This window comes from Manis pentadactyla, chromosome 14, assembly GCF_030020395.1.
Source record: "Manis pentadactyla isolate mManPen7 chromosome 14, mManPen7.hap1, whole genome shotgun sequence".
Classification (NCBI taxonomy): domain Eukaryota; kingdom Metazoa; phylum Chordata; class Mammalia; order Pholidota; family Manidae; genus Manis; species Manis pentadactyla.
In genome coordinates this window covers 52,320,288-52,347,724 of record NC_080032.1, presented here as the reverse complement: position 1 = coordinate 52,347,724, position 27,437 = coordinate 52,320,288, and the positions used below count along the sequence as shown (strand labels likewise).

At 38.4% G+C, this 27,437-nt stretch overlaps 1 protein-coding gene across 2 annotated transcripts in view; it reads right to left on the bottom strand.

The window, feature by feature from the left end:
• Positions 1-27,437, bottom strand: part of METTL6 (methyltransferase 6, tRNA N3-cytidine) — a 41,707-nt gene that overhangs the window by 2,248 nt on the left and 12,022 nt on the right. For both annotated transcript variants that reach the window (XM_057491534.1, XM_036900989.2), the window contains exons 4-5: positions 10,628-10,798; positions 239-380 (exon numbers count right to left, since the gene is read on the bottom strand). In XM_057491534.1, the coding sequence (XP_057347517.1) occupies positions 239-380; positions 10,628-10,798 (313 nt within the window). The remainder of the gene's footprint in view (positions 1-238; positions 381-10,627; positions 10,799-27,437) is intronic.

Below are 27,437 nucleotides of genomic sequence, written 5' to 3'. Positions count from 1 at the left end.
GCCTGCTCGTTAGCCCAGGCTCACTAACAAAACAGTCACCAGAGGCGGCTTGTGCCCTCACCACGGCCAGGAGCTGTGTCCATGACATCCTAGGTGCTGGGTAAATAGTGTACGTCAGAGAGTTTATTCCAGGGTCTTGAGCATGTGAGCTAAGTAGAGCCGCCTCCACCCCCAAACAGCATTACAGTAACAATGCAATCACATCAACAGAAATAAAGCCAGATTCCATTCATCTCACCATCAGTAAAAAAATACGATCTGGTTCCATCTTGCCTAACGTAAAAGTTTTCTCCAAGTTTGCTGCCGGCTTTAAACCGAAGCATGGCATGATCGTAGAGCCCATAGTCACGAAACAAGACATTTTTGCCTGGTTTTAACACCTACAAAACAAAAATAGTGTCATATAACTCTGGGGTAGGCAGTCAAAGCTTCCTGTTAAATAAAATCTGATTAATTTTCATATTAAAAATAAGTTACATTTGTGATCATCATGCGAAGGCGCCAGACTGTAACACCCCCTAACATGAAGGAAAATGACCTGCTAATCAAAGGCATAAGGACTTGACAGGCCCCACACACGGGAGGGGTATTTCTTGGGCACTCACAAGAGCACTCTGGAAGGTCCAGTGTCATACAATTAAAATGCTAAAGACATTAAAGGAAACGCTCTTATCCTCATTCCAACATTTTATTAGCTGTCTCCTAGTACATGACCCTGTAGTCAAACTATTTCATTAAAAAAAAAATGTCATTTTGGCTTTGTACTGATTCTGGCTGGTTTTCCTCATTCTGAGTCTCAGCTCAGTGCTGCAATTACGTACAGCTTGCCCACCATGTTAACAAACTGACAGCACTCCACAGTTCACCAAACAGTTTCTCACTGGATCTTCATCTAATCCAAGGAAGGAAGGGAGTGTGATTACTATCCTCATGTGAGATGAAGAAACTAACACCAGAAGTGGTAAGTGATTTGCCCACAATCACACATCAGCTACAAAGTGGTGGAGTCAGGACTCACTGTTAGGTCAAAAGGCACCATACTATAGAGTAAGAGAGAATCGGAGACATTTGTTAGCCCCAGGGAGCAGGAGAGCCGTCCCAATTGCACTCACACTACTGACAAGAAAAGAGAGCCTATGAGGGGAGGGGTAACTTGGACCGTTCTTCCCACACTGTGCCCTGAGGAGTGGCTCCCAGGCCAGTGCAGCAGTGTAGGGAAAGGGATGGGTCAGGCCCAGGTGGGAGCTCTTACTAAGGCCTTTCAGAGAGAAGTGTCGCAGAGTAGATGTCTCAGAACTGCACAGATTATGACTACCAGGCCATGGGTCTAACTGCCTTACAGTGCCAACAGCTATATATGCTTTTCAGAATGAAATAAAAAGGTACGCACTGACACCTGTTTATGTGAAAATTCTTTCAAACTGCATTAACACTACCAGTAAGAGTGGACTTCAAAGGGGGCACTCATTTTATTCAATCTTTTTCTGACCCATCACATAGACAAGACTTTTAAGGCATATGACATAATATTATCTATGTAACAGATTTTTTATGTAGTTTTATGTATTTATTTCTGCTTCTTGAAGGAATATGAAAGGCTGTCCATAGAACTTTCAAGTGTGCTGCAGATTTTCTCATTTAGTAAATTATTATCAATACAAGCATGCATTTTAAGAGCCTCTTGGACAGAAACATTCTTCCTCAGAAATGTTACGGTTGAAGATACTGATAATTGAGAAGGGAAAATTGTGAAAATTGTAGTTCATATGAGAAAGACTTATTCTCAATTTCAGAAGGAAGGCTGCATGGGACAGTGGAAAGAACACTCACTCGGGAATTTGGAAATCTTGATTCATATCCCAGTTCTTCCATTACCTACTTGAATGACCTTGAGCAAATATTTCATCCCTCTGAATGTGTTTTCTAATCTGTAAAATAATAATTATGATACTAATGCCTCCTTTGATCATGGCATTGTACAGTTAACCAGGCATTTCTTGACATAATGCCCTATCATTCCTCCAACTCTGAGAAGTGGGTAGATTAGGTAGTAGGGCTTATAGGTAGTAGGGCTCGGAGTAAAAGTGACTTGCCTGAGGTTTCAAGATAAGCTGGTGGTAAAGGCTAGACCAAAATCCAGGTCTTCAGATGATAAATTTGGTCTATTTTTAGTTCATCATTCTACTCCAAAAATGAGGGAATTCAACATTAAGATTGCCTTTCAGTTTTAAATGATGTTGTTTTTAAATTTCTCTGGTGTTAACACCCAAGAGTAACCAGATCTACCTTAAAACAGCTTATTATTGTGGTTGCTCATGCAAGTTCCATAGCTGACCAAAGGGTTTCTTATTGTCAGAGGCTGACAGATTGTTTCTCCTTCTGATAATTTTCCGATAAAGCACAATTTCAAATTTACAAACCAATCACTATGTATGACAGCAGAGAGAAGGTAATCACTCTGCTGCTGTGAACTTATTCCAGGTCAGATGAAAAAAGATTTCTAATTGGGGATAAATATAGGATTGCTGAAATGGAATTTGTTACAAAAAAAAAGGTTACAACAGAGGCCAGGAATACACTGGCACAGCTCAATTTTTTTTTATGTTAACATTTCACTACAACTAAAATATAGATAACATATATTCCCATTTAGATCAACAGGCATATCCTCATCAGTACCTGGCTTTGTCAGACTTAATTTTGTTAATCTAATGATGTCTCACTATGGTTTTACTTCACATTTCCTGGGTTATTGAGGTTATCTTTCAATAAGTTAACTCACTGTTTGTTCTCCTCTATAAAATGACTATTCCTGTATGCCCATTTTCCTATTAATTTGTCCTTATTATTACACAGGAATTCCTTATATATTCTGGATACTAATCTTCTGTCAGATGTATAGATATTAAATTACATTTCCCAAGTTGTCTTTTTAATTTCTTTGTATTGGCTTTCCAAGAAGAGAAACTCCCAGTTTTATTATGATCATCTTTATGCGCAGACTGCTTTGGATCTCCTCTGAGGAAACTCCCCTCACTTTTAGATCATAAAGATTTTCTCCTGTCCTTTCTTCTGAAAGGTTTAAACTTTTGTCCTTTCCATTTAAGTCTTTAATTCACCTGAGAATGATTTTTGTATAAGATAAGAAGTAGGAATACAATTTCATTTTTTCCCCACATGGACCACCAGTGCACCCAGAATCACTTATCACATATTTATTGATCATTTCTTTTCCCAGAAATCTTCAATGTCGCCTCTATATATCAAATTTCCATATATAAATGGATGTTTTTAAGTTACCACATTCCATTTTTCAATTTGTCCCTCTGCCAACACAATTCTGTCTTAATTATTGTAGCTGTAATAAGTCTTTATATCAGGTAGAATATAAATCTTCCCATCTCGTTCATCTTCAGGAGTGTTTTGACTCTGTTTGTTCATGTAAATTTGGAATCAGCTTATCACTGTCCAAAAAAATAAAAAAACCTCAAAAACAAAAGTAAAATAAAATATATAACATCAAGTGGGAAAGATTGCAAAACGCATGTTAGTCTGTTTTTTTAAGTGTACAGTTCTATGACATTAAGAATATTCATCTTATTCTTAAGCTTTTGTTAACTCTTTTAATATTTTCTAATCAATTATATTATCTGCAAATAAGTTCTGTTTATTTCTTGTCCGTAATTCTTTTTCTCATCTTTTAAAAATTTATTCTTTCTTCTTTTCTTCAGCTTACGAGGACCTCCACCTTAACACTGGACAGAAGTCTTGAGAGTGAGCATGCTCATCCCCATAAGGTTTCAGGATCTCCCTCACTCTGCCCTCTTTCCTACTCCTCCCTAATCCCTGAAACCTTTCAGCAGTGAAATCACTGGCATCTGCAACTTCTTCTGAATGTTCCCTTCACATTTTTGTGCTAAGAGAAACCCAGTGTCCCCTGAGGACACTGCTTCCCTGGCAGCCTCTCACAGCTGTGTTCTCCCATTGCACTTGTGCCGCCAGGCTTGGGAGGGGGCTGGCCGCTTCCTTGCTCCCCAGTGCCCCTTCTGTGCACTCTCCTCTCTCCTCGTAAACGCCCTATCCCTGAATCGCCGGTCATCAATTATTTTACCCACCATCCCTTATTGTTACGTCCTCCATTAGTTCCAGGGTCATTTCCCTCCATTTTATGAGGAATGTAACTTCTGCTTTATTCCGTTATCCACAATACTACTGCATTCCACATTCTGACCAATTTCAATGTACATGTGGATTATTCTTTGAAATACATGGGACTCTTAACGATCTGAGTTTCTCCCTTCCAAAAACCTTGTCCTCCACTCTATCTAATCTACTCACTCCCACAGTAATGTTCTAAAATCTTATTAAACATGAAAAAGCATAACTCCTTCATACTCTCCATGTCATAAAAGTCACTCTCAGGTCACCCCTACCACCTTTTCTGCTCTCTCTGTAGTCTCGCTCTCTTTTATTTTTTGATTATTACTGGAACCCTCTTTCTTCCTTTAAATTTTTAGTTGACATTATTAAATTAGTTTCAGGTATATAACATAGTAATTTGATGTTTATATACATTACAAAATACTCTTCACAAAAACGTAGTTGCCATCTTTCACCATAGTTATTACAGTATATTTTACTATATTCGCTATGCTGTACTTTCACCCCCATGACTAATTTATTTTATAACTGGAAGTTTGTACCTCTTGCTCACATTCACATATTTCACCCATCTTCCCTCCCCATCCCCTTCCCCTCTGGCAACCATCAATTTGTCCTTGATGTTTATGACTCTGGTTCTAGGGAATGTTTTGTTTTGTTTTTAGATTCCCATGTAAATGAAATCATATGGCATTTGACTCTCTCTCCCTGGCTTATTTCACTTAGCATAATACCCTCTAGGTCCATCGATGTTGCAAATGTCAAGATTTCATTTTTTTATAATGGCTAATATGCCATTGTGTATATGTACCATATCTTCTTTAGACTATTCATCTAAACGTGGACACTTAGGGTGCTTCTTCAACCTTTCACCTAACAATGGACACTGGGCTGTTATAAATAATATTTATGCAATAAACAAAGGGGTGCATATATCTTTCTGAAATAGTGTTTTTGTTTTCTTTAGGTAAATATCCAGAAATGGGATTACTGGAACATACAGTATTTCTATTTTTAGTTGTTTAAGGAATCTCCACACTGTTTTCCATAGTAGCTGCACCAATTTACATTCCAACCAACAGTGCACCAAGTGTTCCCTTTTCTCCACATCCTCACCAACACTTGTTATTTCTTGTCTTTTAGATAGTGGCCATTCTGACTGGTGTGAGGGGATATCTCATTGTGGTTTTGATTTGGCATCTCCCTGATGGTTAGTGATTTGGAGCATCTTTTCATATGCCTGTTAGCCATCTGTATATCTTCTTTTTTTTTTCTCAATTTGTTTTCTTTATTTGTTATCATTAATATACACTTACATGAGCAACACAGTGGTTACTAGATTCTCCCCATTATCAAGTCCCCACCACATACCCGATTACAGTCACTGTCCATCAGCGTAGTAAGATGCTATAGAGTCACTACTTGTCTTCTCTGTGCTATACTGCCTTTCCTGTGCCTCTCACCTACATTAAGTGTGCTAATCGTAATGCCCCTTATTCCCCTTATCCCTCCCTTCCCACCCATCCTCCCCAGTCCCTTTCCCTTTGGTAACTGTTAGTCCATTCTTGGGTTCTGTGAGTCTGCTGCTGTTTTGTTCCTTCAGTTTTTTCTTTGTTCTTATACTCCACAGATGAGTGAAATCATTTGATACTTGTTTTTCTCCACCTGGCTTATTTCACTGAGCATAATACCCTCTAGCTCCATCCATGTTGTTGCAAATGGTAGGATTTGTTTTCTTCTTATGGATGAATAATATTCCATTATGTATATGTACCACATCTTCTTTATTCATTCATCTACTGATGGACACTTAGGTTGCTTCCATTTCTTGGCTATTTTAAATAGTGCTGCGATAAACAGAGGGAGGCATATGTCTTTTTCAAACTGGGCTGCTGCATTCTTAGGGAAAATTCCTAGGAGTGGAATTCCTGGGTCAAATAGTATTTCTATTTTTAGTTTTTTGAGGAACCTCCAGACTGCTTTCCACAATGGTTGAACTAATTTACATTCCCACCAGCAGTGTAGGAGGGTTATTCTACTTTCTTTACTGTCGTTTTATTACCTCTGGTGACAGCTATTAAACCTTAGGAACACTTCCATCTACAGCAGTCCCTCCAAAATACAATGTAGAGACATTTTGTGTGAGGTAAATTCTCTCAGCTTTAGCTTATCTGGAAATTGTTTAATCCCTCCTTCAAATTTAAATGATAATCTTGCCAGATAAAGTAATCTTGGTTTGAGGCCCTTCTGTTTCACTGCATTAAATATATCATACCACTCCCTTCTGGCCTGTAAGGTTTCTGCTGAGAAGTCTGATGATAGCCTGGTGGGCTTTCCTTTGTATGTGATCTTATTTCTCTCTCTGGCTGCTTTTAATAGTCTGCCCTTATCCTTGATCTTTGCCATTTTAATTATTACATGTCTTGGTGTTGTCTTCCTTGGGTCCCTTGTGTTGGGAGATCTCTGCATCTCCATGGCCTGCAAGACTACCTCCTTCCCAAGACTGGGGAAGTTCTCAGGAATTACCTCCTCAAAGACACTTTCTATCCCTTTCTCTCTCTTCTTCTTCTTCTGGTACCCCTATAATGCGAATATTGTTCCGTTTGGATTGGTCACACAGTTCTCCCGATATTCTTTCATTCTTAGAGATGCTTTTTTCTCTCTGAGCCTCAGCTTCTTTGTATTCCTCTTATCTAATTTCTATTTCATTTATTGTCTCCTCCACCATATCTAATCTGCTTTTAAAACCTTTCATTGTATGTTTCATTTTTGAAACTGTGTTTGATAATGATTGGATCTCCAACTGGAATTCATTCCTGAGCTCTTGAATATTTTTCTGTATCTCCATGAGCATGTTTATGATTTTTATTTTGAAATCTCTTTCAGGAAGATTAATGAGGTCAATTTCATTTGACTCTTTCTCTGGTATATTTATAATTTTGCTTTGAACCAGGTTCCTTTGACATTTCATATTTGTATGTGGCACCCTCTAGTGCCCAGAAACTCTACTCTCTGGAGCTGCTCAGCCACTGAAGCAATGTCAGGGGTCGCAGGGGAGCAGTATTGGTGCCTGGGGGGAGGAAAGAGCTGTTTCCTGCTTCCCGGCTCCTATGCCTGTCTCCACTGCCAGAATCAGTGGGCTGAGCACAGGTATAAACCTCTATGCTTTGCGTTTGTAGCTGCTGTAGGCCAGGCTTCCCTCTGGCTGGCCTGATGCCAGGGCAGGGTTTGCTGGTTTGCAAACAAGGTGTAGGCTGTCCGGGAGGAAGGTGCAGCAGGCTGCGTATCACGGAGGTGGGCCTTGGAGCTGTGTAGCCTGCCAGGGGGCTGGAGCTCCTGAAGATCGTGAAAGTTCCCAACCCTGTTCTGTGAGGTTTATTTTTTTCTCCAGGTGTATGCAGTCTGGCACAGCCCTCTTTCCTGTTGCTCTTTCAGGATTAGTTGTGTTAATTGTATTTTCGTATTATATGTGGTTTTAGGAGGAAGCCTGTCTCACCTCTTATGCTGCCATCTTTAATCCCAACCTCGCTATCTGTATATCTTCTTTAGAAAAATGGCTATTCAGTTACTATGCCATATTTTAATTTATTTGTTTTGATGTTGAGTTGTATGAGGTCTTTACGTATCTTGGATATTAATCACTTATTGGATATATCATTTGCAAATATATTCCCACATTTAGTAGGTTGCTTTACATCTTGTTGAAAGTTTCCTTCACTGTGCAGCTTTTAAATTTGATGTAGTATCACTTCGTTTATTTTTGTTTTGTTTCCCTTGCCTGGGTAGACATCTATTTAAAAATTTACTTACAACAATTTTCGAGTTTCCTGCCTTTTTCTTTTAGGAGTTTCATGGTTTCAGGTCTTATACTTAGTCTTTAACCCATTTTGAATTTATTTATTTTTCTGTATGGTAAAGACAGTGGTCCAGTTTCTTTTTTTTTTGCATTTAAATTCAGTTTTCTTAATACCATTTACTGAAGAGACTATCCCTTTCCCATTCTATACTCTTGGTTTCTTTCTCATAGATTAATTGACCATATAAGCATGGATTTATTTCTGACTCTCAGTTTTGTTCCATTGATCTGTGTGTCTGTTTTTGTATCATGACCATACTGTTTTGATTACTGTAGCCTTGTATAGTTTGAAACCAGGGAGCATACCTCCAGCTTTGCTGTTTATCAAGATTACTTTGAATATTCAAGGTGTTTTGTGGTTCTATTCAAATTTTAGGATTTTTGTTATAGTCTGTGAAAAATGCCATTGGTATTTCGACAGGAATTACATTAAATCTGTAGACTGCTTTGGGTATAGCCATTTTAACAATATTAATTCTGTCTATGAGCATGAAATATCTTTATATATATTTGTGTCATCTTCAATTTCCTTCACCCATGTTTTACAGTTCTCAGTGTACAGGTTTCACCTCTCTAGCAAATTTATTCCTAGGTATTTTTTTATTTCTGATGCAATTATAAATGCAATTGTTTTCCTGATTTCTCTTTCTGTAAGCTCATTAGCAATGCAAATGCAAAGACAGATTCTGTACATTAATTTTATGTCCTGCAACTTCACTCAATTCATTCATTAGAACTAACAGATTTTGGTGGAGTCTTTAGGGTTTTCTATGGATAGTACCATGTCATCTGGAAATAGTGACAGTTTTACTTCTTCCTTACCAATTTGGATGCCTTTTCTTTTTCTTGTTTGATCACTCTGGCTTAAGTCTTGCATTACTATGTGGTACAAGAGTGGATATCCATGTCTTATTCCTCATCTTAGAAGAAAAGCCTTTATTTTTTGCCATTGAGTATGTTAGCTGTGGGTCTGTTATATATGGCCTTTATTATGTTGAGGTACGTTTACTCTATACCCACTTTGTTTTTTCATGAATCTTGGTTTTTGTCAAATGCTTTGTTAGCATCTATTGAGATGATCATATGGTTTTCATCCTTCCTTTTGTTAACGTGGTGTGTTACATTAATTAATTTGCAAATGTTGAACCATCCTTGTGTCTCTGGAATTAATACCACTTGATCATGGTGAATGATCCTTTCAGTATATTTTTACATTTGGTTTGCTATGATTTTGCTGAGATTTTTACATCAGTTCACCAAGGATATTGGTCTGCAATTTTCTTTTTTTGTAGTGTCATTTAGGTAGTGTCATTAGGTTTTGGCATCAGGGTAATGCTGGCCTTCTTAGAATAAATTTGGAAGCATTCCTTCCTTTTCTATTTTTTGGAATAGTTTGAGAAGGATAGGCTTAACTCCTCTTTAAGTATTTGGTAGAATTCAGCTGTTGAAGCCATCTGGTCCTAGTTTTTGTTTGTTGGGAGTTTTCTGATGATCATTTCATTTTCATTACTGGTAACTGATCTGTTCAGATTTTCTATTTCATTCTGAATCAGTCTTGGGTGACTGTTGTTTATAGGAATTTATCTATTTCTTCTAGGTTGTCCAATGTGTTGGCATATAATTTTTCATAGTAATCTCATAATTATAATACTTCTGTAGTAACTGCTGTTAACTTCTGTCTCATTTTGATTTTACATGAGTCCTTTTTTTCTTGATGAGTCTGGCTAAAGATTTATCAATCTGTTTACCTTTTCAAAGAACCAGGTTGTAGTTATCTTTTCTATTGCTTTTCAAGTCTCTATTTTACTTATTTTCACTCTGATCTTTATTATTTCCTTCCCTCTACTAACTTTGGGCTTTGTTTATTCTTTTTTTAGATACTTTAGGTATAGTTAGGTTCTTTATTTGAGATTTTTCTTGTTTCCTGAGGTAGACCTGTGCTGCTATAAACATCCCTCCTAGAACTACTTCTACTGCATCCCAAAGGTTTTGAAGCATTGTGTTTCTGGTTCTCCATCTTTAATAATTCTTCACCCTCACCTGGACCATCAAATCAGGTGATCCTATCATCTTTTCCCTGATTCCCTCTTCCCTCTTTACCTATCTTACATTCCATGCCTATTCCATATGCTCAGTTCTCATTTGCTCAGACACCAGGGGTATGGAAAGTAAACAGAAAGAAAAAAAACCTTACATACAAAACTGCACAAGCAGAGAGCTAAGAGCAATGTGGTAGCATCCCAATTTTTAAAAATATTGTATTTAAGCGAGAATAATTATTCCCTAAATAGGTTTCCAGGGTTTTGAAATTTCTACCTCATTACTCTTTTAAAACAATTAAAACCAGGTTAATATGTATCTCTGCGTACACAGAAGCTCTCTTACCTAACATCTACTTTCTCAACTTGCTGAATGCTCTTCTCTATGTGAAGCAGACTGGCTGAAACCTAACGACTCACTGAACAGGTAAGAATTACACGCTTTCTAGATCATGAACCCTTCTGCCCTAGTGGTGCCCCAGGTGAGATGCATCCTTATTGTGGGACACTTATGTTTCTTCCCAGTTGCATGTAATAGTTGTACTTAGTAATTTGGCTCCAAATTACTAACCTTGTAAATGTTTTGTAAGACAAGGTGCATCTTATCAGGGTGAACAGCAGATAGCACAAATATCAACATGACAACATCCACAGACTCTACGGGCACGTGTTCCAGAAGGTCATCTTTAGTTAGATCACACTGGAATACCTTGCATCTTTCTGTGTCATATAAAGGATTTTGCTAGAACAGGAAAAGAGATAAGAATTTAACACAACAGCCATGCTGATACATATAGAAAAACAGGATCAAAATGAGATCCTATTCCCATTAGTTTACTACTGCAGAAAATCTACAATTACTTTGTTACTGGATGAAACTGAGTAATGGGCTGTTTGCACATTAAAGCACATACTATTCAATATTGCTACAAGGATGACAATTAAAGATGGCGGAGAGATGAGACAGAGGCCACCTCCAAAAACCACATATAATACGCAAATATAGTTAATACAACTAATCCTGAAAGAGCAACAGGAAAGAAGGCTGCACCAGACTGCCTGGAGAAAAGAACAGACCTCATGGTACAGGGTAACATAGCTGTGATCTGGAGAGATCCAAGACCTTCCCCCACCCCAGCTCACCAGCAGGAGGAAGAGAAACAGAGCAGGGAGTGGGTAGAGGCCTAGGACTACTGAACCCCCAGCCCTGGAGATCTGCCCTGGGAGCATGAACCTACATTGCATGGTGCTCTGGAGATTAGTGGGGTTGGAAAGCATAGCAGGTGGAATACTTGGAGAGACTGAGATTCCAGCTGCTTGTGGAAAACAGGGATCCACATCAGGCTGCTCTGGGACAAAAGAAAGGTGGGCAGTCTGACAGACTTCTTAACAGCAACAGGGCTGCTAAGGGGGCATGGATTGCATAGAGCTTGCTGCGCAGGAGAAAAGACAGGTGGACAAAATTGTCCAAGTGCACTCTGCCCAGCAGGTTGGGAAATTCCAGGAGCTTCAGGTGCTCCATCCCCCTGGCTGGCTATGCAGCCTGTTATACCTTCCTCCTGGCCGGCTGGCCCCAGCTCACAAACCAGTAGCTCCTGTCCTGGTGTCAGGCCAGCCAGAGGGAGGCCCCAGCTAGGGGAGCTACAAACATAAAGCATACAGGCTTACACCTGTGTGCCTGGGCCACTGGTTCTGGCAATGGAGACAGGCACAGCATCCAGAAAGCCGGAAACAGCTCTTTCCTCCCCCAAGGCACCAGCACCCTCCCTCGATATCGCTCCAGGGGCTGAGCTGCACCAGAGAGTAGTTTCTGGGCACTAGAGGGCGCCACATACAAATATGAAATGTCCAAAGAACCTGGTTCAAACCAAAATCCCACAAACACCAGAAAAACGGCCAAGTGAAACCAAACTCATTAATCTTCCTGAAAGAGATTTCAAAATAAAAATCATAAACATACTCATGGAGATACAGAAATATATTCAAGAACTCAGGGACGAAGTCAGGACTGAGATTCAATCATTAAGGAATTCAATATCTGAATGAAACACACAATGGAGGGATTTAAAGCAGATTAGATGTAGTAGAGTAGACAGTAAATGGAATAGAAATTAGAGAACAGGAATACAAAGAAGCTGAGGCACAGAAAGAAAAAAGGATCTCAAGGAATAAAAGAATATTGAGAGAACTGTGTGATTAATCCAAACGAACAATATTTGCATTATAGGGTACCAGAAGAAGAAGAGAAAACAGGGTAGAAAGTGTCTTTGAGTAGGTAATTGCTGAAAACTTTCCCAATCAGGGGAAGGAGATAGTCTCGCAGGCCATGGAGGTACACAGATCTCCCAACACACAGGACCCAAGGAAGACAACACCAAGACATGTAATAATTAAAATGGCAAAGATCAAGGATAAGGACAGTCTTTGAAAACCAGCCAGAGAGAGAAAAAAGATTACATAGAAAGGAAAACCTATTAGGCTATCATCAGACTTCTCAACAGAAAACTTACAGGCCAGAAGGGAGTGGCATGATATATTTAATGCAGTGAAGCAGAAGGGCCCCGAACCAAGAATACTCTACCTGGCAAGATTATCATTTAAATTTGAAGGAGGGATTAAACAATTTCCAGATAAGCAAAAGCTGAGAGAATTTACCTCCCACAAACCATCTCTACAGTGTATTTTGGACAGACTGCTCCAGATGGAAGTGTTCCTAAAGCTAAATAGCTATCACCAGAGGAAATAAAACTCCAGTAAAGAAAGTAAAACAATTAATTACTAAGCAGACGTGAAAATCGAATTAACTACCCCCAAACTCAGTCAAGGGAGATACACAAAGAGTACAGAATATAATACCTATTCTGTATCTGTATAAAAACCCCATTTAATAAAAAACAAGACCCATCTATATGCTGCCTGCAGGGAACCAAGTTCAAACCCAAAGACATACACAGACTGAAAGTAAAGGGATGGAAAAAGATATTTCATGCAACTAATAGGGAGAAAAAAGCAGGAGTTGCAGTATTTGTTTCAGACAAAATAGACTTCAAAACAAAGGAAGTCACAAGAGAAAAAGAAGGACATTACATAATGATAAAGGGGTCAGTCCAAAAGAGGATATAATCATTGTAAATGTCTATGCACTGAACACAGGAGCCCCTACATATGTAAAACAAATAATAACACAATTAAAGGGGGAAATAGGATACAATGCATTCATATTAGGAGAGTTCAACACACCACTCAATCCAAAGGACACATGAACCAAACAGAAAATAAGTAAGGAGACAGTCACTAAACATATTAGAACAGATGGACATAACAGACATATACAGAACACTCCACCCAAAAGCAGAACACACATTCTTCTCAAGTGCACAAGGAACATTTTCAAGAATAGATCATCTACTAGGCCACAAAAAGAACCTCAGTAAACTCAAAAAGACTGAAATTGTACCAACCAGCTTACCAGCATCTCAGACCACAAAGGTATGAAACTAGAAATAAATTACGCAAAGAAAACAAAAAAGTCCACAAACACATGGAGCCTTAACAACATGCTCCTAAATAACAAATGGATCAATGACCAAATAAAAACAGAGATCAAGCTGGACAGTGACTGTAAAGGGGTTTGTAGCGGGGGACCTGGTATAGGGGAGAGCCTAGTAAACATAATATTCTTCATGTAATTGTAGATTAATGATAAAAAGGAAAGAAAAGGGGGATTACTCCCTGATAGGATAAAACTAACTGTAAATCAACGATTAATGCATGCTTTAAATATCCTTAAGTTTGATCATTTAAAGGGTGTCAGATGATCACCTAAGGAAGTACATTTTTCTGATAATATTCCTTTCTCTTAAAAAAAAAAGCAGTTCCTGTGTGGTGATCTCCAATAAGTTCTTCACAATGATATAAAGGGCACATCAAAGTGTGGGCAAAGGGTTTGTTGGTGTTTATACAGAGGATCAAAGCCTGATTTGGCTACCCAGAAAACGAATTAAGATATGGTATGAGGAGGAACTTCCAACAACAACATTCTCTGAAGAGTCATTCCAGAAGATGATCATCAAAAGGCTTCAACAAAGATCCTGGTGCTGTTGCAGTTGTGGCTGCATTCATCCCACCAGTTCCTGGACTTGCCATTGGAATGAAGAGGGAGATGTCTAGGCTGGCCTGTGCATACAGTAAAACAACAAATTTGAATGTATCTATACTATCGGAACTCAACCAAGAATTGGGAGAGGTGCAAGTTGCAGCGCTCCAAAATCTTGCGACTACAGACTATCTACTGTTAAAAGAACATATGGGATGTGAACAGTTCCCAGGAATGTGTTGTTTTAATTTGTCTGATTTTTCTTAGACTATTCAAATTCAGTTGGACAATATCCATCATATCATTGATAAGTTTTCACAAATGCCTAGGGTGCCTACCTGGTTTTCTTGGTTTCACTGGAGATGGCTGGTAATTGTAGGTCTGCTTCGGATATGCAGCTGTATTCCTATTATGTTAATGTGTGTGTGCAATTTAATTAGTAGTTTAAAATCTATACATGCTTATGTTACTCTACAAGAAGATATGTCAAAGAAATAATCAATCTTCCCATGTTTTCTTCTGTCTGCTACTTCCATAGCTTTTCTTCTTCCTTCCTAATTACAACCCTTAAGTAGAATTTGTGCCTCATAACGAAATTACCGAGTATCATAATTCTTCCAAGTGGTAAAGATACCTCAAGACAAATGCTGGGCATAGAAGCCACAGGGCATAAATGTGCAAAGAAGTAAAAAACTAACCTTTTCAAACAATATTGCTTTTCTCTCACTTACCAACTTTACATTTCCCTGTATGGCCCCGGAAGATGACTGGTTAGCCAGAGACGGGTAAGATTCCTCAAGGGAGGAACAACCTAAGACAGGCACAGTCGCAGGGGGGCCATCAGGTGAGAAATTGGGGATCAAAAGGGGTGAGGCTTAGAACCTCACCCCCCCCGTTTTGAGAGAAATCTTCTGCATCTGTGGATGTTTTGTTGCCCTTGTCTAGCTTGGATTAATACTTAGTATATAGGCACACACCTGATCATCTACATTTGCCCTCTTACAGCATTAAACTATGTTTTCTACCTTTACCTTGCATCTACCTACCACTTCAGCATTTTATTAAAAATAATAATAATAAAGAAACCCTACAGGCCAGAAGAGAATGGCATGATATATTTAATACAATGAAACAGAAGGGCCTTGAACCAAGGATACTGTATCCAGCACGACTATCATTCAAATATGACGGTGGGATTAAACAATTCCCAGACAAACAAAAGCTGAGGGAATTTGCTTTCCACAAACTACCTCTACAGAACATCTTACAGGGACTGCTCTAGATGGGAGCACTCCTAGAAAGAGCACAGCACAAAACACCCAACATATGAAGAATCGAGGAGGAGGAACAAGAAGGGAGAGAAGAAAAGAATCTCCAGACAGTGTATATAACAGCTCAATAAGCGAGCTAAGTTAGGCAGTAAGATACTAAAGAGGCTAACCTTGAACCTTTGGTAACCACGAATTTAAAGCCTGCAATGGCAATAAGTACATATCTTTCAATAGTCACCCTAAATGTTAATGGGTTGAATGCACCAATCAAAAGACACAGAGTAACAGAATGGATAAAAAAGCAAGACCCATCTATATGCTGCTTACAAGAAACTCACCTCAAACCCAAAGACATGTACAGACTAAAAGTCAAGGGATGGAAAAACATATTTCAAACAAACAACAGTGAGAAGAAAGCAGGGGTTGCAGTACTAATATCAGACAAAATAGACTTCAAAACAAAGAAAGTAACAAGAGATAAAGAAGGACACTACATAATGATAAAGGGCTCAGTCAAACAAGAGGATATAACCATTCTAAATATATATGCACCCAACACAGGAGCACCAGCATATGTGAAACAAATACTAACAGAACTAAAGGGGGATATAGACTGCAGTGCATTCATTCTAGGAGACTTCAACACACCACTCACCCCAAAGGATAGATCCACTGGGCAGAAAATAAGTAAGGACACGGAAGCACTGAACAACACAGTAGAGCAGATGGACCTAATAGACATCTATAGAACTCTACATCCAAAAGCAGCGGGATATACATTCTTCTCAAGTGCACATGGAACATTCTCCAGAACAGACCACATACTAGGCCACAAAAAGAGCCTCAGAAAATTCCAAAAGATTGAAATCTTACCAACCAACTTTTAAGACCACAAAGGCATAAAACTAGAAATAAACTGTACCAAGAAAGCAAAGAGGCTCACAAACACATGGAGGCTTAACAACACGCTCCTAAATAATCAATGGATCAATGACCAAATCACAATGGAGATCCAGCAATATATGGAAACAAATGACAACAACAACACTAAGCCCCAACTTCTGTGGGACACTGCAAAAGCAGTCTTAAGAGGAAAGTATAAAGCAATCCAAGCATATTTAAAAAAGGAAGAGCAATCCCAAATGAATGGTCTAATGTCACAACTATCGAAATTGGAAAAAGAAGAACAGATGAGGCCTAAGGTCAGCAGAAGGAGGGACATAATAAAGATCAGAGAAGAAATAAATAAAATTGAGAAGAATAAAACAATAGCAAAAATCAATGAAACCAAGAGCTGGTTCTTCGAGAAAATAAACAAAATAGATAAGCCTCTAGCCAGACTTATTAAGAAGAAAAGAGAGTCAACACAAATTAACAGTATCAGAAACGAGAAAGGAAAAATCACGACGGACCCCACGGAAATGCAAAGAATTATTGGAGAATACTATGAAAACCTATATGCTAACAAGCTGGGAAACCTAGGAGAAATGGACAACTTCCTAGAAAAATATAACCTTCCAAGATTGACCCAGGAAGAAACAGAAAATCTAAACAGACCAATTACCAGCAACGAAATTGAAGAGGTAATCAAAAAACTACCAAAGAACAAAACCCCCGGGCCAGATGGATTTACCTCGGAATTTTATCAGACATACAGGGAAGACATAATACCCATTCTCTTTAAAGTTTTCCAAAAAATAGAGGAGGAGGGGATACTCCCAAACTCATTCTATGAAGCTAACATCACCCTAATACCAAAACCAGGCAAAGACCCCACCAAAAAAGAAAACTACAGACCAATATCCCTGATGAACGTAGATGCAAAAATACTCAACAAAATATTAGCAAACCGAATTCAAAAATACATCAAAAGGATCATACACCATGACCAAGTGGGATTCATTCCAGGGATGCAAGGATGGTACAACATTCGAAAGTCCATCAACATCATCCACCACATCAACAAAAAGAAAGACAAAAACCACATGATCATCTCCATAGATGCTGAAAAAGCATTTGACAAAGTTCAACATCCATTCATGTTAAAAACTCTCAGCAAAATGGGAATAGAGGGCAAGTACCTCAACATAATAAAGGCCATCTATGATAAACCCACAGCCAACATTATATTGAACAGCGAGAAGCTGAAAGCATTTCCTCTGAGATCGGGAACTAGACAGGGATGCCCACTCTCTCCACTGTTATTTAACATAGGACTGGAGGTCCTAGCCACGGCAATCAGACAAAATAAAGAAATACAAGGAATCCAGATTGGTAAAGAAGAAGTTAAACTGTCACTATTTGCAGATGACATGATACTGTACATTAAAAACCCTAAAGACTCCACCCCAAAACTACTAGAACTGATATCGGAATACAGCAAAGTTGCAGGATACAAAATCAACACACAGAAATCTGTGGCTTTCCTATATACTAACAATGAACCAACAGAAAGAGAAATCAGGAAAACAACTCCATTCACAATTGCATCAAAAAAAATAAAATACCTAGGAATAAACCTAACCAAAGAAGTGAAAGACTTATACTCTGAAAACTACAAGTCACTCTTAAGAGAAATTAAAGGGGACACTAACAGATGGAAACTCATCCCATGCTCGTGGCTAGGAAGAATTAATATCGTCAAAATGGCCATCCTGCCCAAAGCAATATACAGATTTGATGCAATCCCTATGAAACTACCAGCAACATTCTTCAATGAACTGGAACAAATAATTCAAAAATTCATATGGAAACACCAAAGACCCCGAATAGCCAAAGCAATCCTGAGAAAGAAGAATAAAGTAGGGGGGATCTCACTCCCCAACTTCAAGCTCTACTATAAAGCCATAGTAATCAAGACAATTTGGTACTGGCACAAGAGCAGAGCCACAGACCAATGGAACAGACTAGAGAATCCAGACATTAACCCAGACATATATGGTCAATTAATATTTGATAAAGGAGCCATGGACATAAAATGGCGAAATGACAGTCTCTTCAACAGGTGGTGCTGGCAAAACTGGACAGCTACATGTAGGAGAATGAAACTGGACCATTGTCTAACCCCATATACAAAAGTAAACTCAAAATGGATCAAAGACCTGAATGTAAGCCATGAAACCATTAAACTCTTGGAAGAAAACATAGGCAAAAACCTCTTAGACATAAACATGAGTGACCTCTTCTTGAACATATCTCCCCGGGCAAGGAAAACAACAGCAAAAATGAGTAAGTGGGACTATATTAAGCTGAAAAGCTTCTGTACAGCAAAAGACACCATCAATAGAACAAGAAGGATCCCTACAGTATGGGAGAATATATTTGAAAATGACACATCCGATAAAGGCTTGACGTCCAGAATATATAAGGAGCTCTCACGCCTCAACAAACAAAAAACAAATAACCCAATTAAAAAATGGGCAGAGGAACTGAACAGACAGTTCTCCAAAAAAGAAATACAGATGGCCAACAGACACATGAAAAGATGCTCCACATCGCCAATTATCAGAGAAATGCAAATTAAAACTACAATGAGGTATCACCTCACACCAGTAAGGATGGCTGCCATCCAAAAGACAAACAACAACAAATGTTGGCGAGGCTGTGGAGAAAGGGGAACCCTCCTACACTGCTGGTGGGAATGTAAGTTAGTTCAACCATTGTGGAAAGCAGTATGGAGGTACATCAAAATGCTCAAAACAGACTTACCATTTGACCCAGGAATTCCACTCCTAGGAATTTACCCTAAGAACGTAGCAATCAAGTTTGAGAAAGACAGATGCACCCCTATGTTTATTGCAGCACTATTTACAATAGCCAAGAATTGGAAGCAACCTAAATGTCCATCAATAGATGAATGGATAAAGAAGATGTGGTACATATACACAATGGAATACTACTCAGCCATAAGAAAAGGGCAAATCCAATCATTTGCAGCAACATGGATGGAGCTGGAGGGTATTATGCTCAGTGAAACAAGCCAAGCGGAGAAAGAGAAATACCAAATGATTTCACTTATCTGTAGAATATAAGAACAAAGGAAAAACTGAAGGAACAAAACAGCAGCAGAATCACAGAACTCAAGAATGGACTAACAGGTACCAAAGGGAAAGGGACTGGGGAGGATGGGTGGGTAGGGAGGGATAAGGGGGGGAGAAGTAGGGGGGTATTAAGATTAACATGCATGGGGGGGGTAGGAGAAAAGGGAGGGCTGTACAACACAGAGAAGGCAAGTAGTGATTCTACAACATTTTGCTATGCTGATGGACAGTGACTGTAAAGGGGTTTATAGGGGAGACCTGGTATAGGGGAGAGCCTAGTAAACATAATATTCATCATGTAAGTGTAGATTAGTGATAGCAAAAAAAAAAAAAAAAAAAAAAAAGGGCAGCTCCTGTGTGGTAACCCCTAACGAGTTCTACACAAGGGTATAAAGGGCATATAAAAGTGTAGGCAAAGGGTCTGTTTGTGTTTATACAGAGGATCAAAGCCTAATTGGGCTACCCCGAAAATGAACTAAGATACGATATGAAAAAGAACTTCCAACATCTGCACTCTCTGGAAGACTCATGCCAGAAGATGATCATCAAAAAACCCCAACAAAGATCCACGCACTGCTACAGCTGTAGATGCACTCATCCCACCAGTTCCTGGGCTTGCCATGGGAATGAGGAAGGAGATATCTAAGCTGGCCTGTGCATACAGTAAAACAACAAAATTGGACTGGATCTATACTGTTGGAACTCAACCAAGAATTTGGAGAAGTGCAAATTGTAGCGCTCCAAAGTCTTACAACTACAAACTATTTACTGTTAAAAGAACATATGGCATGTGAACAGTCCCCAGGAATGGGTTGTTTTAATTTGTCTGATTTCTCTCAGACTGTTCAAGTTCAGTTGGACAATATCCACCATATCATAGATAAGTTTTCACAAATGCCTAAGGTGCCTAACTGGTTTTCTTGGTTTCACTGCAGATGGCTGGTAATTACAGATATGCTTTGGTTATGTAACTATACTCCTATTATGTTAATGTGTGTGTGCAATTTAAGTAGTAGCTTAAAACCTATACATGCTGAAGTTACTCTACAAGAAGATATATCAAAGAAATAATCAATCTTCCCATGTTTTCTTCCGCCTGCTACTTCTATAGCTTTTCTTCTTCCTTCCTAATTACAACCCTTAAATAGAATTCGTGCCTCATATCAAATTTACCGAGTATCATAATTCTTCCAAGTGGTAAAGATACCTCAAGACAAATGCTGGGCATAGAAGCCACAGGGCATAAATATGCAAAGAAGTAAAAAGCTAACTTTTTCAAACAATAAGGCTTCTCTCTCACTTACCAACTTCACATTTCCCTGTATGGCCCCGGAAGATGACTGGTTAGCCAGAGACGGGTAAGATTCCTCAAGGGAGGAACAACCTAAGACAGGCACAGTCGCAGGGGGGCCATCAGGTGAGAAATTGGGGATCAACAGAGGTGAGGCTTAGAACCTCACCCCCCGTTCTGAGAGAAATCTTCTGCATACGTGGATGTTTTATTGCCCTGGTCTAGCTTGGATTAACACATAGTCTACAGGCACACACCTGATCATCTACATGTGCTCTCTTACACCACTAAACTATGTTTTCTACCTTTATCTTGTATCTACCTACCACTTCAGCATTTTATTAAAAATAATAATAATAAAGAGAGAAATGTGGTATCCACATATAAATCAAGTATAAAAACCAAATGAGTATTCATATTTGAACTGACTGTTTAGAGTTCATAATGCATGAGCAAAACCGAAAGTTTCTGTGATGACTGCCCTTGTACTGTTCACTATGTAACTTATTCATTATGTAAGAATTTGTTCTACATGTAAAAACTTGTTTGTTATGCCTCAGAAGATTGGAGACTGACAAAAATTAGGCTTGGGGTGGATTAATGATTGTGCATTGAGCATTCACTCCCCTATACAGAATTTTATTGTCGTTAACAACCATTTGATCAATAAATATGAGAGATGCCCTCACAAAAAAAAAAAAAAAGGACAGACTTCCAATGGTAAAATAAATTAGTAACCGGGATGTAATGTATAGCATAAGGAATATAGTCAAGATATTATAACAGCCTGGTAGGGTGATAGCTGGAACCTAGAATTATGTATATAAATGTTCTACCACTGTGTTGTACACTTGAAACTCATGTAATGTAATACTGTGTGTCAACTACCCTTCAATAAAAAATAATTATTTAAAAAATAATAATAATAATAATAATAATAATAATAAGGGAGAAATGTGGGATTCACATATAAATCAAGTATAAAAATCAAGCGAATATTCATATTTGACCTGATTGTTTATAGTTCATAATGCGTGATCAAAACCGAAAATTTCTGTGATGACTGCCCTTGCACTGTTCACCATGTTAGAACTTATTCACTATGTAAGAATTTGTTCACCATGCAAGAACTTGTTCGTTATGCTTCAGAAGATTGGAGACTGTTGAGAATTAGGCTTGGGGTTGATTAATGATTGTGTATTGAGTCCCCTATACAGAATTTTATGGTTGTTAACAACCATTTAATCAATAAATATGAGAGATGCCTTCTCAAAAAATAAAAATAAAAAAACAGAGATCAAGCATATATAGAGACAAATGACAATAATCCAACACCACAAAATCTGTGGGACGCAGCAAAGCCCATGCTAAGAGGGAAGTATATTGCAATACAGGCATATCTCAGGAAAGAGCAATCCCATATGAACAGTCTAAACTCACAATTAATGAAACTAGAAAAAGAACAACAAATGAGGCCCAAAGTCAGTAGAAGAAAGGACATAATAAAGATGAGAGCATAAATAAATAAATCCGAGAAGAATAAAACAATAGAAAGAATCAATGAAAGCAGGAGCTGTTTCTTTGAGAAAATAAACAAAATAGATAAACCCCTAGCCAGACTTATCAAGAAAAAAAGAGTCTATACACATGAACAGAATCAGAAATGAGAAAGGAAAAATCACTGTGGATTCCAGAGAAATACAAAGAATCATTAAAGAATACTATGAAAAATTATATGCTAGGAAACGGGATACCTAGAAGAAATGGACTTTTAAGAAAAATACATCCTTCCAAGGCTGACCCAGAAACAGAAAATCTGAACAGACCAATTATGAGCAATGACAATGAACTGGTAATCAAAAGACTACCTTAGAACAAAATCCCTGGACCAGATGGCTTCACCACTGAATTTTATCAAACATTTAGTGAAGACCTAATACCCATCCTCCTTAAAGTTTTCCAAAAAGAAGAAGGGGAGAGAATACTTCCAAATGCATTGTATGAGGCCAGCATCACCCTAATACCAAAACCAGGCAAAGACACTATGAAAAAAGAAATTTACAGACTAACATCCATGATGAACATAGATGCAAAAATCCTCAACAAAATATTAGCAAATCAAATTCAAAAATACATCAAAAAGATCATCCATCATCATCAAGTAGGATTTATTCCAGGGATGCAAGGATGGTACAATATTAAAAAATCTATCAACATTATACACCACATCAACAAAATGAAGGAGAAAAACCAAATTATCATCTCAATAGATGCTGAAAAAGCATTCAACAAAACTCAACATCCATTCATGATAAAAACTCTCAACAAAATGGATATGGAAAGCAAGTACCTCAACATAATAAAGGCCATATATTACAAACCCACAGCCAACATCATACTTAACAGTGAGAAGCTGAAAGCTTTCCTTTAAGATTGGGAACAAGACGAGGATGCCTACTCTCCCCACTTTTATTCAACATAGTTCTGGAGGCCCTCACCACAGCAATCAGACAACACAAAGAAATAAAAGGCATCCAGAATGGTAAGGAAGAAGTTAAACTGTCCCTGTTTGCAGATGACATTATATTGTACATAAAAAACCCAAAAGAATCCACTCCAAAACTACTAGATCTAATATCTGAATTCAGCAAAGTTGCAGGATACAAAATTAATACACAGAAATCTGTTGCATTCCTATACACTAATGGTGAACTAGCAGAAAGAGAAATCAGGAAAACAATTCCATCCACAATTGCATCAAAAAGAATAAAATACCCAGAAAACCTAACAAAGGAAGTGAAAGACCTATACCCTGAAAACTATATGACACTCTTGAGAGAAATTAAAGAAGATACCAATAAATGGATATACATCCCATGCTCATGGTTAGGAAGAATTAATATTGTCAAAATGGCCATCCTGCCTAAAGCAATCTACAGATTCAATGCAATCCCTATCAAATTACCAACATCATTGAACTAGAGCAAATAGTTCTAAAATTCATATGGAACCACAAAATACACCGAATAGCCAAAGCAATCTGAGAAGCAAAAATAAAGGGGGGGGGGGGCACTATGCTCCCTGACTTCAAGCTCTACTACAAAGCCAGTGAAGACAATTTGGTACTGGCACAAGAACTGACCCATAGACCAATGGAACAGACTAGAGAGCCCACATATAAACCAAAGCATATATGGTCAATTAGTATATGATAAAGGAGTCATGGATATACAATGGGGAAGTAACAGCCTCTTCAACAACTGATGTTGACAAAACTGGACAACTACATGCAAGAGAATGAAACTGGATTATTGTCTAACCCCATACACAAAAGTAAACTCAAAATAGATCAAAGACCTGAACGTAAGTCATAAAACCATAAAAAACTTAGAAGAAAACATAGGCAAAAATCTCTTGAATAAAAACATGAGCAAGTTTTTCCTGAACACATCATCTCCTTGGGCAAGGGAAACAAAAGCAAAAATGAACAAAAGGGAATACATCAAGCTAAAAAAGCTTCTGACGGCAAAGGATACCATCAACAGAACAAAAAGGCAGCCTACAGTATGGGAGAATATATTCATAAACAACATATCTGACAAGGGGTTAACATCTAAAATCTATAATGAACTCACATGCCTCAACACCCAAAAAGCAAATAAGCTGATTAAAAAGTGGGCAGAGGATATAACAGACAATTCTCCAAAGAAGAAATTTCAGATGGCCAACAGGCTCATGAAAAGAATCTCCCCATCACTAATTATCAGGGAAATGCAAATTAAAACTACAATGAGATATCACCTCACACCAGTTAGGGTGGCCAACACAGAAAAGACTAGGAACAATAAATGCTGGTGAGGATGCAGAGAAAGGGGAAACCTCCTACACTGCTGGTGGGAATGTAAACTAGATCAACCATTGTGAAAGCAATATGGAGGTTCCTCAAAGAACTAAAAATAGAAATACCACTTGACTCAGGAGTTCCACTCCTGGGAATTTACCCAAAGAAAGTAAGTTCTCAGATTCAAAAAGACATGCACCCCTATGCTCACTGCAGCATTATTTACAATAGCCACGATATGGAAGCAACCTAAGTGTCCATCAGGAAATGAATAGATAAAGAAGAGGTGGTACATGTACATAATGGAATACTATTCAGCCACAAGAGAGAGACAAATACTACCATTTGCAACATGGATGGAGCCAGAGGGTATTATGCTCAGTGAAATAAGTCAGGCAGAGAAAGACAAGTACCAAATGATTTCCCTCATTTGTGGAGCATAACAACAAAGCAAAACTGAAGGAACAAAACAACAGCAGACTCACAGACTCCAAGAAGAGACTAGCGGTTACCAAAGGGGAGGGTTGGGGGAGGGTGGGAGAAGGGGATTAAAGAGTATTATGATTAGTACACATGGTGTGGGGGAGGTCACGGGGAAGACAGTGTAAAGACAAGTAGTGACTCTGTGGCATCTTACTAGACGGAAGGACAATGACTGCAATGGGATATGGAGGGGACTCGATAATATGGGTGAATGTAGTAACCACATTGTTTTTCTTGTGAAACCTTCCTAAGAGTATATATCAATGATACCTTAATAAAAAAAAGTACTGCTACAAGGGGCAAAATTTCATTTTACAAAATCATTTTTAACTAAGAGAATATAAGCTATCACATATTCAAAACTGAGCATTTTAGAAACACACATTTCCAGAGGAATGATAATCTAAAACTGGCCTCTGCTTTCTTAATCTCCCTTTGAATCATCCACTATAAACCTAAACTCTACAAGAAGTCCTTCCAATTCCCCTTACCGAGATACTCCTACAGTTCTTCTGGATATTTTTTCCTTTGATACAGCAAGGTAAAGAAACTTTTTTTTCTTTTTTTGGAAACTACAAGTATGTTCCTGGTACATTTTGGCTGTTTGGTTTTGACACATGTATAAGAGCATAATGAAGAAAAATATAAAGTTTTCTTTAATGTAAATAAGGACCTGAATAGAGTTAATGGATGGGAAGATTCAGTATTGAAAAGATGTCAATTCTACCTATAATCCCCCTTATAAATCCAGTGCAATCAACCAAATCTTAATAGATCTCCAGAAACTTGACAAGGTGAATCTAATTCATTGAAAGCAAAAGTCTTTAGGAATAGCCAAGTCAATTTTTAAAATAAAGAGCAATGAAGGGGGAAGTACTGGACATGAAAACATATCACAAAATGTAGTACTAAAACAATGTGGTTTGAGAATGAGGACACAGACATCAGGCAGACAGAATAGAGTCCCAGAACAAAACCATGCACACATAGGAATTAAGTATTCTATATGAAAAAGAGAGATGACAAAGATGACAATTAGGGTTTAAAAAAGGTAGTTAATTAAGGTGACAACTATCAGAGAAGAAAAAACGAACTTCTCATTCAATTATGTTTGAACTAACTATTCATTACTTTAAAGGACAACTGGTTGCCCAGATGAATTACAGGATTTTAACTTCAGTTCAGAGATGTACAAAGGTGAAAAGATGTTCCTTTCATCATTATAAGAAGAAAAAGGCTGGACATACAGCAAAGTAATGACTTTTTTTGTGAAGCCATCAAAGACCAACCAACCATCCCAAAATATGGAGAGAGACAGGTACCTTCATGGAGAAATACGACCCAAGCATTCACTTACTTGAGGAATAATCCTACAGCTTGGAAAAATAAAACTGGAAATTTGACAAATTGCTGGAGACTGAACATAGACATTACAGTGTGAAGCTCCTGGAGACGGAAGTCATGGGGACCTTGAGAGAAACCCTCATGTAGGTGCTGCACCAGGAATATCACCATGAGGCTCTCAGAGGATGGTGGTACATCTGATGCTGGCCTTTTTCCCCTCCTTTAAGGAAGAAAATATTTAATCTAAAAGGTCATCTGAGGCCTGCAGCCTTAGGGCACTGGTGGAATATCACTGCCATTGGGGAAAGGACTACTCTACCCAGACCTAGGTCTTCATCTGCAGACAGAATGGCCTCAAGACCACAGAGGATGATACCAGCATCAATGGGAGGGATGGAAAAGAAAAGCTCCATTTCTGGAGAGGAAGAACTTGCAAAGGGCACACCCCTGAGACACAGACCCACTCTGCAGTTCAAATACTGAAAATGAAAACAATAGAGAGCAATCCCTTCTCCCACATCCTATCAACAAGTCTCCAGTAATAGTAACAGTGGAATGCAGGTGGGAAAGCAGACACAGACACACTGTGGGCAACAGCACAAAGGCAAGACCCAAAGCCAAGAGGAGAAATAAAAGGTCACAGAAGGAGTCTGAGGTCTCGGTTGCCCATAGCAAGAACCCACTTCAGACACAACCCAACCCCGGGCTAGGCTATTACACATCCTTCCCACCCCAGAACCCATGGCCCTATGATAACATATCTGGCTTTCAACAAAAAAGTACAGGGCATACCAAAAGGGAAGAAAAACCGTCTGAAGAGACAAAGCAATCATTGGAACCATACTCAAATATGACACAGATGTTGGAATTAAAAGTTTGGGGATTTAATTAGAAACTCCAAAAAAAAAAAATCAACTGGAAATACTAAAAACAGAAAACAGAGGGAGGAGCCAAGATGGTGGCATGAGTAGGGCAGCAGAAATCTCCTACCAAAACCATATATATTTTTGAAAAT